We start from the raw sequence: 18,782 nt of genomic DNA, 5'->3' as shown, positions 1-18,782 counted from the left end.
TGCAGGTGGTGCCCTAAAAATATATTGTTTGTTTATTTTGCAATACAGCAGTCTGCAGAGTGGTACCTAAAAGTGCATGGTTCCTTTCTCTTTCTGTCAGTGAACCAGATGATCAAAAACTAAGGCCTCCCCCATGCCTGGCATGAAAAGGCCCAAAGAAGAGGCACAGGAAGTGCTTGGGGCAAAGCTCCTGATAAGTTCCATTTTCTTTGGATTCATGAAGCAAAGCTGACAAGCCGCCTATCTGTCATCAGTACCTCTGAGTGGGTTTCAGTGAAGCAGAGCCAAGCAACAGACCTCCTTTGTTGGGGGAGAAGGACTATGCTTCTCTGGAGATTAACATCTGTAAACCTATGAGGTTTAAAGTGAAGACAATCAATAAGGGATCACAAAGAGAAAATAAAAGTGAAGATTAATCTCAGGTAAATTCTCATGCAGATGTGTTTAAATAGTTTTCAGTGGTTTCTTTATATTGAATCATTTAAAAAAAATTCTTCTGGCTACACTAGCAGGGCACTCAAGCTAATCCCGCTTGCATCAGAGTTATTGAACACAACACAATAACTTACGTGTTTACATAGCATTTAAATAATGATATACAAAATTTCATTTCCATTAAGAATTCTCTGATGCAGTGAGCCTTAAAAAAAACCTGCTTAACTCTTCAAGAGTTTTATAAACAGCTTGTCATAGAAAGATTGCTTTTGTTAATGAGTCATGCCAATCAACTTTGGACAAGTCTTTTGTTAACTATAAAAATCTTAACATGAATGTGATTGGGATAGATTGCATAATATAATGAATGAATAAGTAAAATGTAACATGTGGAGAGATTTTCTAGAAGATCTCTGAGGAATATTGACTTCTGGCAATCTAATAACTTAAAAAAATTCTAGTGATGTGGAGAAGCATTTGGATTATTAATCTAGGAAGAGAGATAGCACCAAAAGGGTGAAAATGATGTCATAATTCCAACTTTCACAAATAGGGTTGATCTTGTCATGACAATGATAAAGAGAAGGACACAGAAGGTGACAGCTTGAGAGGGGAATAGCAAGTTCACTGTCAAGATTGTCAGGCAGAGACAGACAAATGTTAGAAGGCAAAATGTGGTTTACTAACACCCAAGAATTGTAGAAACAACTACCAGGAGGTTGACTCCATGGCTAGGAGGCTGGCCTCACATTCTGGGGAAAGGGCAACTCAGAGAAGCGATCACCAACTATAATGTAGTCGAAGGCCATGTGGGAGAAGGGAGTTGCGGGCTGAATGAGGGCTAGAGACTGAGCACAGTGGCTACTCAACACCTTTATTGCAAACCACAACAGCTAATTAGAGGGAGAGAACAGAAGGGAATGCCCTGCCACAGTGACAGGGTGGGGTGGGGGGAGATGGGATTGGGGAGGATGGGAGGGATGCTGGGTTTACTGGTGGTGGAGTATGGGCACTGGTGAAGGGATGGATTCCCGAACTTTGTATGGGGGAAGCATAAGCACAAATGTGTATAAATCCGTAACTGTACCCTCATGGTGATTCATTAATTAAAAATAAATAAATTTATTATTAAATTTTAAAAAATGTGGTTTAAAGTTTATAAAATATATCTTGGCCAATTCAAGTGTATGAAATGAAGGTGAAGAAAAGTATGAGAAGCTTTTGTGTACTTATTTGGTTTGTGATGATGCTCGGGATCAAATCCAGGGACTCACATGTACAGAGCACAGGGTTTACCATTGGGCCATATCCTTGACCTTGAATATTTATGAGATAATTTCAAAAGAATGAAGGCAGAAAGAGGATAAATGAGAAAGTTGAGTTTGTTAATTTCCTCTTGATAACATAAGTTGTGTTTACTACTAAAAGGGAGATTACACATGTTTAGAGCTCCAGATATGCCCTTCATGAGGATATTTTCTTATCAAAGCTAAAATGTTCTCTCAAATATCTATATGACCCAATCTTCAATAAATTTAGAACTTAATGTAAAACCACTTGTCCAAGTGGTCTTCCCTTATCACACTTATATTGCATATATACATCACATATTCATGAAATTTTAATTACTATGAGAACAAGGGGCACTCAATTACAGTTTGTTCATTGACTGAGTGAACAGAAACTCATCTGTAGCTCTAGTTAATAGTATAGAGAAATTAAATGATTTTAAATTAGAACCATCACATTGAAACTATAAAATCTTAAACCACTATTTAAAACCTTCAGATTTTTACACACTGTTATCTTGTTTATCTTAACTAAATTTGCTGGTTATATTTTTATTGAATGATTAACCTGACTTTCTATCATTCCATTTAACCTCTCTCCCAAGAGGAATAGTCAGTTGGGAGGAAAGCCCTTCTGCCTGCAAGACAGGGTTCAATAAGTACTGATCTAAAACAAGAAAAGAAATTATATTTCCCTGTGGCCAGAGATATATCTATCATTCCATATAAAAGGGTATTTGTATAGGGTTAACACCTAATGAAAGGTTTATTCTGCCCAAAACTCAGACCTTCTGGAAAAGGAATAAAAATTCAAGAACAAGTAGGTGAACAACCATCTAAGTTTTCTCATGAATACTGGTGACTATAATGTAAGTTTCTTGTGAAGCTGCTGAATACCATATAACAAAACACTTACGGCCTACTTTGTCACACTCAATCCTAGAAGTAAGTCACCTCATGTATTTTATCATAGAGCTATGTTTTGAGAATAGATTAATTTATTGTGCTATTGGGATGTGTTTCACCTAGGTTTAGCCACTTCTTTGTTCTTAAAATAGAAATCTTTCTTTGACAGCTTACCACCAACATTTTAATTTTTAAACATTACAGACATTTCTAAATTTGAAAATATGTATATTATTAAAATGTATATATGCACAATTTTTTTGCATTGTAACATGAAACTTTTTGTACCTTGACAGAATAAGCTCACTTAAAATTAATATTCTTACTATCATTCAAACAAAAAGGATGTTATCCTCGATACATAAAAAACAAACTAACAAATCTATTAACAAACAAGGGGAAGAACTAAATAGACACTTCACTAGTGAGGGCATATAGATAGCCAACAGGAACTTGACAAAATTCTCATTATTATTGATAATCAGGAAAATGGAAGCCAAAACCAACAATGACATATCATCTTATACTTGTGGGAATGGCCTCTATCAAAAAGGCCAGAAATAGTAAGTGCTGGTGAGAGTGTGAAGAAAAAGAAACCCTCACACACTGTTGAAGAGAATGTAAGTTATTTCAGTCTTTTAGGAAAAACATTACAGGAATTCATCAAAAAATTAAAAATAGAACTGCCATGTAATCCAGTAAATTCACTCATAAGGTATCTATCCCAAAACCAAATATTCAAAAAGTGTATATACAGTGCTATTTACGATAGCCAAGACTTGGAAATAATCCATGTCTCATAAAGTAGAAGATGAAAAAAGTGGTATTTTCATAAATAATATTTCATAAATAATAATCAACATCTGTGAGAAAAGGTGAAAACTTGCATTTTTCTATAATATATTTTGGAATTAGACGGAGTCATACTAAGTCTTATTCAGAAGAAAGATAAATTCTAGCTAATCTTACTCATGTGATATATAAAAATACAAAGGAAGGAACAGACAATATTCAGTAAAAATAAAACAAACCCTTCTTTTTAACTACAGAAGTAGTCAAAGTGGTTTCATGGGACAGAGGAACAATGGTACTTTAGTGGTGGAAATGGTGTGTAGAACTGAACCCCAAAACACGTAAACATTTGCAGTTATCTAAATTTGTTATCTCAACAAATTTAGTTATATTTCCTTGGTAACAGGCTCTGGGATCCTGTAATCCCACCAATGGCCAACATCCAGAGACTTAAAACCAAACTCTCGGAAGAGAGCGATGCAGAGAGTCTGTTGCCCAAGCGCCTGGCTGTCTTCCCCGGGGCCCCTTGGAGGGGATGGGCTTCAGCTTCTCTCCCTGCCCCGAACAGAACTCCCAGGGCCGAAGACCTCCGGAGCCTAGCCACAGCCATGCTCAAGGCCCCTCTCCACAAGTCTGGAGGAGCCTCACGCATGAAGGCACCAGCAGAGGAACCCAGGTGTGTGGGAACTGGGGCTGAGACCTCCAACCTGCTCAGATTGGGACTGGGTCTCTTCCACCCAGATTTTCCCATTTTCCAGTAGCTAGGTGGTCACACCCAGGGACTGCCTCCGGCACCGTGTAATCCCACCAATGACCAACATCCAGAGACTTAAAGCCAAGCTCCTGGAATCGACATCTTATAGCCTAGTTCTCCCTCTGGGAAAACCTGGCAAGTTACTGAGAGATTCCTGCCCACATGGGAGAGCCTCACTAACTCCCCATGGTGTATTCATATGTCCAAACCAGTAATAATACTGGGTCTCATTCCCTTGTCCCTGAAAGAGCCTCCAATGCAGCATCCTTGGGAAGGATGAGTTAAGAGAGGCTTCTAAAATCTCAGGGCTAGGACGAATGGAGATGTTACTGAGATTGCTTGAAAAATTTGAAGATCAACGGGATGATGATGATCATGATGATGATGATGATGATGATGATAATGATGATGATGATGATATTTCACAGCCCCCAAATACCTTCGGAGTCAGGACATTTTCTAATTTAGTCCTTCATGGTCTGACATATTTATAAGTAGCATTAATAAAAATATTCTTGTGACAATAACTTACTTGTTTAGCAATTAAATATGATAAAAAATAAATCAGGAGATTTTAAGTGACGAGACTATATGTCTGAAAAATTTGGTCTTAAAACAACTTTGTAAGTACATCTAAAGGCAATTCAATAAAAAAATTAAAAAAAAATTTGGTCTTGAGTCTCAGGCCTTAGGATTTGAGAGGAAAATAACTATGGGTTTGAGTGGTGACAAGTGTCAGAGAAGAACAAATGGCAGAGTAGAGACAAATACAGCCATAATGTTACAAAGACATGAATGAGCAAGATAATAAGGAGCAGAAATCATGTTCTGCTCAGTTACATAGAGGAATGTGTGGGTTGAAAATAGTAGTTTTAAATCCTGTTTATATGATTAGTAAAGCAAAAGGTACAAAAGGAATATTACAGATGGCTTCTCTCTACAGTGTAAACACTAATAAGATTAAATATGTTTGCCCATATTTTTGTTCCTTTTCACTAAGTATAACATGCTAAACAAGAAATTATCCCTCATATTATAGCTGTCATTATGAATCATCTTTACATCCTTCCTTTGAGAATGTTATGTTGCTATTTGAAAACACAAACACATTTACTACTATTATTCTATCACAGTTTTTGAAAAGATCTTATGAAAATTGTCATCAAAGACTAACTTGGGGAAAAAATTTTTAATAAAAAATTGATTATGACTAGAGAGTTGCACTAAAGATTATATCATATAGTATCATGGGAGATGATACGCTTTTAAGGCCAACAGGCTTGTAAAGATTTCTAAAATAAGGAGTAGAATACTTTTACATACTTCACTTATTTACTTCTGAAATATAATATTGTACACTTTACTATTTCTCTGTAAAATAATTAATGATTATAAAAATTGTGTATAAGAAACAGGATTACACATGGTTTATTGTACAATACTCTATAAAATTTAACTTGTATCATGTATTTTTAAAGAAAACCCAATTATTGGTGATTTCTTATAGACTATAATATGAATTCATTATTATCTTAAACACACTGACATTTTAATTCCAAACATTCTAGCATTTTTGTTGTGGGGGCCACAACCAGCTGTGTTTAAGGATTACTCCTGGCCCTGTACTCAGGGATCATTCCAGGTGGGCTCAGGGAACAATATGATTCTGGGGATTGAACCCAGGTCAGTTGTTTGAAAGGTGAGTGCCCAAGCTGCTGTATTATCTCTCTGCCCCCACAAATATCCTAGTATATGAAATGATATACTTTGGTGGAAAACAACTACTGCAACATTGCATATATAGCCTGATCTTTCAAATTGATGGTAATGGGTGATATAGGCTAAAATTATTCCCTGTATTGGTACACAAAACAATATCACACTAGTTTTATGAATCACATTTTTATCTGTGAGTAAGTAAGCTTAGTAGGATTTAATTAATTTTTCACATCACTGAGTTATCTTGGGAAAATAATATAAACAGTAAAATGAACAGCAGAAATAACAGTGGAAGAAGCTGAACTAAGAAGAAAAAAGTCTTTACCGTCTTCAAAGTAATTTCTTAAAGATCTTATTGGATTAATAATTATAAAATAGCTTGTTATTTGCTGTAATATAAAAGGATTGCTTCCTCTAGACTGTAAAAATTTTCTTACATTTCTAAATTTGCATAAAAGAATACCAGAAATTGCCAAAGGTAAAAATAACAAAATGAAACAAATCAAAACTAGTATAAATAGTCCCCCAAAATGTTAGTCTTAATTTAACTTTAGAGGCTGTTCAAGTTTTTGTACTCTGCTTATTTTTGAACTCAGAACTACTCCCTAGTGTACAAGGAAATTTGCAAGAATAAGATAAAATAAAGGAAATACAAACTCATTAGGGATTTATTTTTACCTATAGTTTAACATTTTAGATAAGACATGATGTGAAGTATATAATTTGAAGTATATAATTACCAAATGAACAAACGTTATTTATTCTTCTTTAGAGGTAATGAAAATAGATCAATTAGTTAAACATGTGCCCATTGGAAGAAACAACAGTTTTTAGTATTCTGTACTACTATATAAAAGCTTAAACCAGTTAGAGCAAATTTATGGAATGTCATTTGTGCTTAAATATCTATTTTTCCCTTTTTTTTTTTTTTTGTTATCCAGCCAGCAGTACTCAGGGGTTTCTCCTAGCTCTGCACTCAAGAATTAATCTTGGCAGTGCTGGCAGTGCTCAGGGGAACATATGGGATGCTGAAGATCTCACTCAGGTTGGCCTTGTGCAAGACAAGTGCTCTACCAGCTGCACTACTGCTCCGGCCCCTGTGTTTAAATGTCTTCAACAATCAGTTGTGTCAAGAATTATCATTTCCTCGTCTATTTGCCACCTTTATTTCCAATTTCAGTGACTTTGTGGTCGTGAAAAATCATGTTTACGCAGCGATTTGGTTCCTCCATATAAATATTTTCATAAATAGTTCTGATGTTACAGAAAGAAAACTATCGTTTGTTTTTGGGGCTTACTACCATATGACAAGTGGGCTGTATATATTGACTATTGAGAAATAAGAGTTGAACAAGCTCCTAAAGCACGATAGGAGAAAGACAACAAGGAACTTGGCGTTGTTTATTTTCTATTGCCGGCGACAGTTTTGTTCTAAGAAAAACTATGCTGTGCATTCTTGGACACTAGATTAGGAACCAAAAAACTCAGTTTTTATTTTCAGCTCTATATCATCTCCTTTTTAGAACAGAGATAAAGTACTTTTGAATAGAACAATAACTGCCTATCAGCACATGCGATTTCTCCACTCATCCTTTTAAAAGTTCATAATTTAGATTTCTTATTTACCATTTGAAAAGAAATGATCTAGACTATGCAAAAGGCAGGACTGAAATCTTTGTCTTCAGATTCAAGGAGCAGTCAAAGTGCACTGTGAGCCATAAACCACCCACTCTATATTGCATCACATACATTAGCAATATTCACAGAAATACCCAGGCTCTATTTGCAAAACACCACCAAACTTAGAGAAAGATATTCAAATTTTTGAAAAATCATTCACTGATAATATTTCTAGGCTAGTCTTCACAATGTAAATAGCAAATATATGTTAAGTGAGAATAATCAGAAATAGTTGCATTTATCTGAAGGGATATATATGTATATATATAGATATATAGAGATATTATCTTTGATTTCTTAGCCAGTTTGTTAAACAGTGATTTTCATTATTTCTTGCACTCCAAAAAGTACTAAGTTTTCTGAATGAAAAAGAGACAGAATCAAAGTATGGACTTGACAGTAAACCTGTTTTAGTTTATGAACAATGAACTAGGTATACAATCTTTTCTAAAGTCTTTGATGACTTCTCTACTAATTTCTTATAAGGTTGCTAAGCCAAATTTTATGTATATAGAGCAAGATATTTAACAACAAATTTCACTACTAGCAAAAGATTAATAATTGATTTGTTATAGAAATGGGTTGGAGGTAAAAGAAATAATGTAAAGAAAAATAAAACTTAGCAATTTTTGTTAGTTTATGTTAAATTTAGAAATATTGGTCTTTAAAATCCCAAGAGAAGAGAGAATATATATTTATGTTAGGTAAAATTATTTAAAATTATATATTTTATATAATATATAATTATAAGTAATTATATATATCCGACGTCAGTTGGACTGGAGCGATAGCACAGCGGGTAGGGCATTTGCCTTGCACACAGCTGAGCCGCGGAGAGCCCAGCAAACTAACGAGAGTATCCTGCCTGCACGGCAGAGCCTGGCAAGCTACCCATGGCGTATTCAATATGCCAAAAGCAAGTATAGTGAGACTACAAGTCTCACTATGGAGACGTTACTGGTGCCTGCTTGAGCAAATCAATGAACAACGGGACGACAGTGCTACAGTGCTATATATATTAAAATAAAAAGTTACTTATTATAACTGCAATAAAATTACCTTACAATGAATCTATTTACATTTCTTTGTAAAACACCATCCCTTTTCATTGTGTTTGTACATGAAGTGAAATATTACCTGCACAAAAAAATACTAGGTACTCACATATCCTTTTCCTTCACTTATGGAAGATATAGCAAATAGATCATGGCATTCTTTCAAACTGAAAAAAATCTTAATATATGGACTTCAGAAATCCATTACTGATGAGCTGGTATACCTTTTGTAGCTGCCTATCCTTGGTTACAGAGAAAATCTAGTAAGCATATTCATTCTACTTATTTATTAGCTAAGGATTTTGGGGAAGGCTTTTAACCTGTTCTGTTGCTCTCACAGGACTGTTGCAACAGTCAAAAAATTAATTTCTGTGAACACATTTTATAAACCATGCAGTTGAAGAGATCGGATTAGTGTTTTTGTAATATTAACAACACTGTCTCTCTGGTTGATCTCCTCTCTAGCTCTCTCCTGCATATTTATTTTATCTGTTTTGTAAGTATAAGGCTTTTATTTATTTCTGGTTTTATTGAAACTGTACGCCTGTACTCTGTTTATCTGATACTACCTAGAAGAAAATACCGCTGGAAGAGTAGAAAGCGGGAAATCTCACACCTGGCTCATCATTCTGTTGCTCTGGCAGGATTTTCTGCTCAGCTGGAGGCTGTGTGATTAATAGCTCTTTTTTTCAGTTATATGTATATCATACACATCTTCCTTTGTAGATAGAAGATAGCTTCAAAAAGGCTCAATGCAAATTTGGGTTTTGTGAGTCCTAATTTATTAACAAGAGTTGATTGGCAGAAAAGTAAACAATGGGGTGACATGGCATGACAGTGGTCAGGAATCTAGGAAGAAAAAGGGGACATGAAGGTGAGAAAGAAGATGCAAAGGCTGTTTGAAGTTAATCAAGAATAGTGACTAAGAGAGCAGCAGTTTGTGGAAGCATATCTAATTCAGATATCTTGGAAGGGGGCAGTTTAAAAGAACGTCAATGAGAAGCCTGAGTTTTTAGCTAATATTACAAAAGGGTGGGTGGATGAAGAAGCTGAGGTGAAGTGATAAAATGTACAAGCCATACTCTTTGTCTATCACATACCTAACATATGCCTGTTAGGTTTACATCCTGAGGAACCTCACTCTTCCTTTCACTGTGACACCCTCAAGGTCAAGGATTCTGTCCTTTATTTGGATGCCAGTAGGGGAAAAGATCTCAGGAAACATTCATTGCATCAGAATGAACAGATCATTGTCTTCTCAGGGGGATAATTCGAATAATACAAAATGGGGAGGAGCAGAAACACAAGATAACACTTCATCCCTCAATCATGACAGCAGAAGTGATCTGGATGATTATAGAAAACTTTAGTTGGAAGGCTTCCAACAATGGAGCAAAGTAAATTGTTCGAGATAATTTTCATTTTGATTTCCATCCCCAAACTCTACTTAAGATTTCTGAGTTTTCTAAAGAGAAGATTCTTTTTGCCCAAGCCTAAGAAGACAATAGCAAGTCCCCAACCATCAATTAGATGGTTGAAACTCCTGAACATCTTCTTGGGTATGTCATTGCTAACTTACTTTTTGGCAATACAACATAGTTAGAAAAAGAATGTCCCCTGGAAGGAAGACAAGGGGAAAAGTAAGTGGTAGACACCTTATCCTTTGATGGCTTGTTCAGACGTGCTTAATTGAGGGCAATACAGACAGAAAAAAAAATGAGGTAAAATATCAGTCACAGTTGCTACTAGAGACATTTCATCCATTTTTGCGCCCTAATTTCTTTGCCTCTTACAGATGGTTTTTACTTATGTAAAGCTACTTTCTCTTTGGGATGCTTCTGTTTGTTTTGGTGTCATTTTCAGTGATGTGCAAGGTTTGGTGGGACTTAATGGCATGACATAGATTACACCTGGGTTGGTCATGTGCAAGGCAAGTGGCTTATCTGCTGTATTCTCTCTCCAGATTCAAAGTATGTCAGTAACTGAAATATTTTCAAAAAAACATACTTTTACATCAAATGTATTTTTTTGAAAATTACCATTGTGCCAAAAGAAGTTAAGTAGGGGCTTATAATGCTGTAAATGGTTTACACATACTCACATTAATTTCAATAACTCTAAATGGTCGCTTAGAACTGTCCAAGCATATAAATTATATCCTTTTATCATCCTTGACATGTAAGTAGATTTTCAAAATACTAGTGCTCAGTGAAAAGCTGAGTCCCAACCAAAAAACATTTTATCTAAAAATCTCCTTACACATCTATGAAGATATTTTGTTTATATCCAAATCTCAAAATATTTTATTTATAGGAGAATAAATATTTAAGTGTATCTTAAATAATAAAACTGCTACTCATCAAATATTTCTTGGTTTCCAGATAACAAAGACAATGTATTAGAATGTAAAACTGTATGTAAAGTTTTATTTATTAGGAAGAATGTGAGGCTGGACATATTCAATGAATATTATTTAGTGTTTGAGTCAAGAACATAATTCAAATATTGTAGAAATTATTTGGTATACAAATACTTAGAGTTCTCCCTCCTTACTGGTCTATTTTTCTTTCTTAATTTTGTGAGACCATGTGACTGGACACTGAATGGCAAACAGTGAGCCTTCCCTCCCTGGGAGGAGAACCTTTGTGTCAGTGCTCACTCTGTCTCAGTCATGGTGTGATACCTAAATTACAGGGGTGGACATCAGTCTTGTTTCTTGAGTAGCTGACATAAGAATCCTCCTTTGTAGTTTTTCGTCACAGATATGTAAAGTACATACTCGGCCTATTTATTGGAAATGATGTGTTTAAAAATGTGTATACATGTACATAGGTGAATCTCAATTAAAAAATCTCATGACTATTATACGATCAAATACATACACTTGCACATTTTTATAATTTCAGAGGAATTTTATGTGACCTGATTAGTTCCTTTCTAATCAATAACTAGTACGTCTTGTTGTCTTAGGTTTTTGAGTAAACATTCTCAAATTACAGAAAAGGAAAAATCATATTATGTGATATAATTATTTGTTGACCATTTTAAGACTCTAGACATCACCGTAGCTCTAACATGAAGTCAAAGAAAATATATGTAGGCCTGCAAATATAAGTTGTATAATAAATAAATGTAGATATGCATAAGAATAAATACTAAATTTATAAATACATTTATAAATACTACAAAATATACATTTAATTTAATAAAAATTTTCTTGAGGGGCTGGAGAGATAGCACAGCGGGTAGGGCGTTTGCCTTGCACGTGGCCGACCCGGGTTCAAATCCCAGCATCTCATATGGTCCCCTGAGCACCGCCAGGGGTAATTCCTGAGTGCAGAGCCAGGAGTAACCCCTGTGCATCGCCAGGTGTGACCCAAAAAGCAAAAAAAAAAAAAATTTTCTTGAGAGGGGAGTGTTTATTTCTTGTCATAAGAATATGATGTAAAATTGTATATTTTATATATATAACAGGCACATCTCATACAATTTTTTTCATGAAATTAGTCAAAGGAGTTATTTATAACCTACAATTTCTGGTAGATAGGAGGTTCTTTATCAGCATGATACCCTGATGAATGAGGGCATGATAGTCTAGAAGTAGAATTTACAGGAAAGCTGAATTTTTTTTAAAAAGGAGATGATAAAATATGAAGGATGGTGCCTTAGGGAAAAATCAGAGGAAGACAGGACAAATGGACAAAAGAATTCACAGAACTAGCAGCACAGTTAGAAAGAAGTGCTGGGGAGAGAAACATATATTGAAATCTTATAAATTTGTGTATTTTAGAAAGTCAGCTATAAAACGCTTATGTAGTATTACAAAATGCCTGCAACTTCTCTCTGGAATCCTTGGAAAGTCACATCAAAAGCCAAATAGTCAAACCTTGACTTGTTGGCTTGATTGCATAAAATGCTGAAGATGCAAAAGCCTATTTACCGATTGCTCAAGAGAATCAACACATTCAGTCAAAGTCCAAGCTTGTTTTTACCTGACAAATTTCTTGTAAAAGTGACATTCATGTGGAAAAGAAAATAGACACACATTATGCACAATTCTTCCTGCGGATGTTTACACAAACCCCAGCCAACTCTGGAAGCATTCAAAAAAAAGTTTGATGGCCAAGACTTACTGCGAGAATAATCTGGAGAGAACTATGAGCCACTTCTATGTACTGGTACTCCAGAAAACACCCTGAGACCGTGATGTAGCGATGGTCTTCTGGGGCCCAGTCTGGGGCGGGTGTCACTGACGTCACCATACATCCCGGTCCATTCTCCATCCACCAAGATCGGTGCATTGATATATTAAAAGTCAAGATAAGGTCTGTTTCCTGGAAGAAGACAATTTATGAGGGTAAGGATTGCTTTATAGACGGTAGTCACCATCACTCCATTTGCTACTGACTTGCTTTGAATTTACCATTTGAAATTGTGCCCTACCCCACCTTACTATACTTTATAGGGAAAAAGCTCGAATCTAAAGCAAAACCATCAGTTCTAGCTAAAAAATATATTACAAACAATAGCACATTAGAAAGATTATCAATTACTTACATTATTGTAACTCTGAGGAGTTCTTACCTTTTAGGACTTATAAACATTACAAAGTGACCTATTTAAACAGTTTTTTTTAAGCTTTTATTTTATTGAATCACCATGAGAAAAGTTACAAAGCTTTCAGGTTTAAGTCTCAGTCATATACTGATTAAACCCCCATCCCTTCACCAGTGCACGTGTTCCACCACCAAGAACCTCAATATACCCTCCTCCCACCTGCCCCCCCACCTAAGTAACTAATGATCTTAGAGTCTTCACTCTCAGCAATGAAAAGAAATTATTAAATGATGCCTTTTCAGCAGGCCTGAAGTGATATTAATCTTATTTTAAATCTTTTGTTTTTCTCTTCCTCAGAATGTTTACTTCATGTACATTTTAAATATTAAAGTTTTATTTTAATTCTGTAACATGTAACATAGATAGTGTTGTAGATAATCTCAACATTTTGATTACTACTTAACAAAACATAACAAAAATCAGTATTTCTTCAGTCTTGATGACTGTCATTCTACCAGGTTGGACGTTTCGGTTCATGGATTTCCCTGATTTTCCTTGACTTCCTCAATTTCCCTGTTTAGGGAAATAGAAAAATTTTTCTGGGCTTTTTGAGTATACACATAATTTTAAAGTTCATATCAACTCACAGCCTGGCAAGCTACCCCTGGCGTACTTGATATGCCAAAAACAGTAACAAGTCTCACAATGGAGATGTTATTGGTGCCCGCTTGAGCAAATCGATGAGCAAGGGGGCCGACCTAAAATTATTTTAAATTTTATTGTTTGTGCACAATTTTGTTAATTTTAATGAATTTATTCTTTATTTTTATTAATTAAGTTTACTTAAGATGACTATTTCAATTATCATAGATATTCATGTCCTTGTATTTGATTTCCAGATTTTTATGATCCTTTGGTGTTATATTTCCTTGAGTTATATATTCTTAGGAATTTCTAATTGTTCTCTTTGTATTCGAAGTCACTATTAATTCCTCCCAGTTTTACTAAGTGCCTTCTGGGAAGAAATACAGATCTCATTTTACAGAAGACATGGCTCTACATTTCTTCTTTTAGGTTCCTTGGAGGGCTGGAGTGATAGCACGGCGGGTAGGCGTTTGCCTTGCACGGAGCCGACCTGGGTTCGATTCCTCCATCCTTCTCTGAGAGCCCGGCAAGCTACCAAGAGTATCCCGTCTGCATGGCAGAGTTTGGCAAGCTGCCCATGGCATATTCGTATGCCAAAAGCAGTAACAAGTCTCATAATGGAGACATTACTGGTGCCCGCTCGAGCAAATTGATGGACAACTGGACGACAGTGCTATAGTGCTACAGATTCCTTGGCATATGATTCTAATTTCCACAGCTTCCAAGAAGGCAGTTACTCATGGATGAATGTGACATGTTTGTTTTTGTTGGGGACAATATTAGAGACCACTGATGCTATTATAATGTTAAAAGTCAATTCTCAATTTTTTTATGTTATAAATTATTTTCTGCCATGTGGGTGAGATATTCTCAGTAGCTTGCTGGGCTCTCTGAGAGGGGTGGAGGAATTGAACCTGGGTTGGCCTCATGCAAGGCAAACGCCCTACCCACTGTGCTATCACACAGCAGAGCCTGGCAACTACCCATGGCTCGATATGCCAAAAACAGTAACAAGTCTCACCATGGAGACGTTACTGTTGCCTGCTCAAGCAAATTCATGTACAATGGGATGACAGTGCTATAGTGCAGTGCCTATGTATATATATATATATATATATATGTATCCATATACCACAAATGAATACAATCATTCTATATCTGTTTCTCTCTCTTTATGATTCACTTCACTTAGTGTGATACTCTCCATTTATAGGAAAATTTCATGGCTTTAATTTACCTAACTGCTGCATAGTATTCCATTGTGTACATGTGCCATAGTTCCTTTATCCATTCATCTGTTCTCAGGCATTCATGTTGTTTTCAGATTCTGGCTACTGTGAATAGTGCTGCAAAGAACAGAAGAATGCAGATGGTGTTCCTGCTGTGCGTTTTGAGACCCCCGGTTATATTTCCAGAAGTGGTATTGCTGGGTCAAATGAGAGCTCAATTTCTAGTTTTTTGAGGAATGCCCATATTGTTTTCTTAAAAGGTTGGACCAGTTGGCATTCCCACCAGCAATGAATTAGCATCCCTTTCTCCCCACACCTGTGCCAACACTTGTGTTTGTTCTTTTGGATGTGTGACAGTCTCTGTATTATGAGATGATATCTCATTTTTGTTTTGATTTGCATCTGATAATTAGTGATATTCTTTCATGTGCCTTTTGAAGATTCTAATTTCTTTTTTGAGGAAGCTTCTGTTCATTTCCTCTTCTCATTTTTGATGGGGTTGGATGTTTTTTCTTGTAAAGTTCTACCAGTGCCTTGAATATTTTTGACATTAACCCCTTAGCAGAAGAGTATTAGGTGAATAACCTTTCCCATTCTGTAGGTTGTCTTTTATCTTAGCTACTGTTTCTGCAAAGAGGTGCAGAAGTTTCTTAGTTTAATGTAGTCCCATTTATATATCTTTGCTTCCACTTACTTGGTCCGTGTCATTTCATCTCTGAAGATATCTTTAGCTTCAATATTGTGAAGGGTTTTCCCTACATTTTCTTCCATGTAACTTATGGGTTCAGGTCTGATGTTGAGGTCTTTAATCCATTGTGATTTGACTTTTTACATGGCATTATATAGAGATTTAAGTTCTTTTTTTTTGCATATAGTTGTTCAGTTTTCCCAGCACCACTTGTTAAAGAGGCTTTCCATGCTTCACTTCATATTTCTTGCTCCCTTATCAAAGATTAAATGGTCATATATTTGAGGTCTATGTCAGGATATTGAACCCTATTTCATTGGTCTGCATGTCTGTCTTTATTTCAATACCATGCTGTTTTAATTACTACTACTTTGTAGTACAGTTTCAAGTTGAGGAAGGTGATGCCTCCCATCTTCTTTTTCCCAAGGATTGCTTTAGATATTTGTGTGTATTTATTGTTCTTTATGACTTTCAGGAGTGTTTGATCAATTCTTTGAAAAATGTCATGGGTATTCTTTTAGGGACTGCATTGAATCTGTATAATGCTTTGGGAAAATCGTCATCTTAATAATGTTAATTCTCTCAATCTATGAGCAGGGAATGTGTCTCCATTTCCTCATGTCTTATTTTAATTCTTGAAGTAGTGTTTTATAGTCTTTGTAGAGGTCCTGTATCTCCTTAGTAAAGCTTATTCCAAGGTACTTGATTTTCTGAGGCACAATTGTGAATTATTTTTTAAACATTCTTTCTTATCTTTTATTATTTGAATATAGGAAAGCCACAGACTTTTAGATATTGATTTTGTAACCTACCACGCTACTATACAAATATATTGTTTCTGGGAGCTTTTTGGTAGAGAACTTTTGGTTCTCTAGGTCTAGTATTATGTCATCTGTGAATAGTGAGAGTGTGACTTCTTCCTTTCCTATCTGGATGCCCTAATTATCTATTTTCTTCCCTAATTCCTATGGAAAATACTTCCAGTACTATATTGAATAGAAATGGTGAGAGTGAGCAACCTTGTCTTGTCTTAGAGGGAAGGCTTTTGGTTTTTCCCCGTAGAGAATTATGCTTGTTGTGGGCTTGTGGCTTTGACTAAATAGAGAAAAGTTCCTTCGACTTCCATTTTATTGAGAGTTTGTGAATGGGTGCTGGGTCTTGTCAAATGTTTTCTCTGCATCTATTAATACAATCACATGTACAGGAACATATGTTAGGATTTCAAGGTGTATAGTAAAATGTCTGTAGACTCTGGTGGAACAACTTCTGAAATAGAAATAACGGCAGTAATCTGGAAAAAGTGTCAAGCTTAGATTGGCCCGTTTTCTTGGGGGAAGAGTTAAATTTAAGAAAAATAGTTTAAATAATATAAGTGGTTGAGTTATGGCTTCTTGCATATGTAGGGACTAATGGACAGCTTTAATTTTATAAGAGAAAAGTTTGAAGAAAATGTAATGATTAACATCTTTGGAAAGAAAGAATTTGAACTGGATTGGTAAAAGACCAGAGCTCCCCACTCTTAAACATATTTTCAGGTCTCCTGGAAATCTACTTCCTTTAAGAGAACTAGAACAAAATGTCTCTCAATTGTACCCAGGGCACTATTAACCCTCAAGATTTTTCCAGCATATCTTGTAGATAAATTCTGCTACCCACTTCCCACCTTGGGAAAAACAAACTGCTATTTGAGAAAAATATTTGGTAGATCAAATATTGTGTCTCATTGAAAGATTTATGATCAGTGTCAGAAAAATATGATGAATTACAATAAACATAATCTTCTCTTGTAGGATTTGGGGTAGCTGGGGCAAGAAATGTGGTGAGAGCAGAATAGCTACACTACCAAATTGTAGTAATTATTGAGGTAATATAAGGGATACTATAAAATGTGTGTTTGGTATTAGTCACCCTGATTATTCTTCACCTTCCAAAAGAGCCTAGGAAGCACAATAAAGGCCAGTGATTTCAACACTCATAATAAAAATGTAACTACGCACTGTCTTTACCTTAACATACTTCTGGTAATATTACAGAAATATGAAGCAAGCATTTTAATTAAAAAAGTGTTTTAAAAACAAAAATATTTTAGAAGACCAAAATATTTATATTTTAAGAAACACAGTATTTATTCATTTAGATTAAGAGTATTTGTGTAACATGGTGTGGTTGAATAAATTTCTGCAGGCTAACAGGATATCTGAGCTGAGAATACGGGAAGGCTTTATTTTACATCATATCACCATTTTATATAATGATATATTAGGATATCTGTATAGCACACATAGTCAATGACTTAAAGTTTAAGTATCATCAGAAAGGATTATGCTTTATTTCACTGTTAATATCTCTATGCAAATGCAAATATATAGGAAATCCTGAGAATTTTTTTTTTTTGGTTTTTGGGTCACACCCGGAGATGCACAGGGGTTACTCCTGGCTCTTTACTCAGGAATTACCCCTGGCGGTGCTCAGGGGACCATATGGGACACTGGGATTAGAACCGGGGTCCGCCGCGTGCAAGGCAAATGCCCTACCCGCCGTGCTATTGCTCCAGCCCCCATCCTGAGAAATTTTTAAAAAATTATGATCAGTCACATTTGGTTTACTGCAAATAAAATGAATATTTCAGCCCTAAATATAATCTTTTCCAATAGTACATGCATTAGATCAATGCAATCCTGCTTATACATATAAAGCCCCTAAAATACATTTATCCAGCAGCATATGAGAATCAGTGAGAGCAAATTATATTGCTCAAGATGCCAAGAAAAAGGAGCTGAGAAAATATGGTCTTGAGAAGATAAGCAAAATTACAAATGCATTTTAACTAACAGGTTGAATAAGTGTTGCATATGAAGGAATGCAGCCTGGAATCTAAGGAAATTTCTATTTAGCAAATCCCAAATTCAAAGATGTGATTCATACTATTATACCATAAACTTAAGAAAATAGATGAGGCATCAAATATACATTCATGTTTCTAGTCTCTCTGGAGTTTTCATCTGTGGGTATTTTAGAGATTTGGGTCATTCC

The 18,782-nt window shown here is 35.4% G+C and overlaps 1 protein-coding gene and 1 long non-coding RNA gene across 4 annotated transcripts in view; one reads left to right on the top strand and one right to left on the bottom strand.

The window, feature by feature from the left end:
- The window catches only part of NKAIN2 (sodium/potassium transporting ATPase interacting 2), a 1,086,277-nt gene that overhangs the window by 190,703 nt on the left and 876,792 nt on the right, over positions 1-18,782 (bottom strand). For all 3 annotated transcript variants that reach the window (XR_008629758.1, XM_055134851.1, XM_055134850.1), the window contains exon 4: positions 12,764-12,964. Coding sequence is in view for 2 of the 3 variants with exons in the window: in XM_055134851.1 (XP_054990826.1) it covers positions 12,764-12,964 (201 nt within the window). In the remaining variant the exon portion in view is untranslated. The remainder of the gene's footprint in view (positions 1-12,763; positions 12,965-18,782) is intronic.
- Positions 199-18,782, top strand: part of LOC129404197 (uncharacterized) — a 58,460-nt gene continuing 39,876 nt past the window's right edge. The window contains exon 1 of the long non-coding RNA XR_008629759.1: positions 199-422. This is a non-coding gene — a long non-coding RNA (uncharacterized LOC129404197). The remainder of the gene's footprint in view (positions 423-18,782) is intronic.

This window comes from Sorex araneus, chromosome 4 (assembly GCF_027595985.1).
Source record: "Sorex araneus isolate mSorAra2 chromosome 4, mSorAra2.pri, whole genome shotgun sequence".
Taxonomy (NCBI): domain Eukaryota; kingdom Metazoa; phylum Chordata; class Mammalia; order Eulipotyphla; family Soricidae; genus Sorex; species Sorex araneus.
Note: the sequence above shows the minus strand (reverse complement) of the source record. Positions and strands in the feature narration are given on the sequence as shown.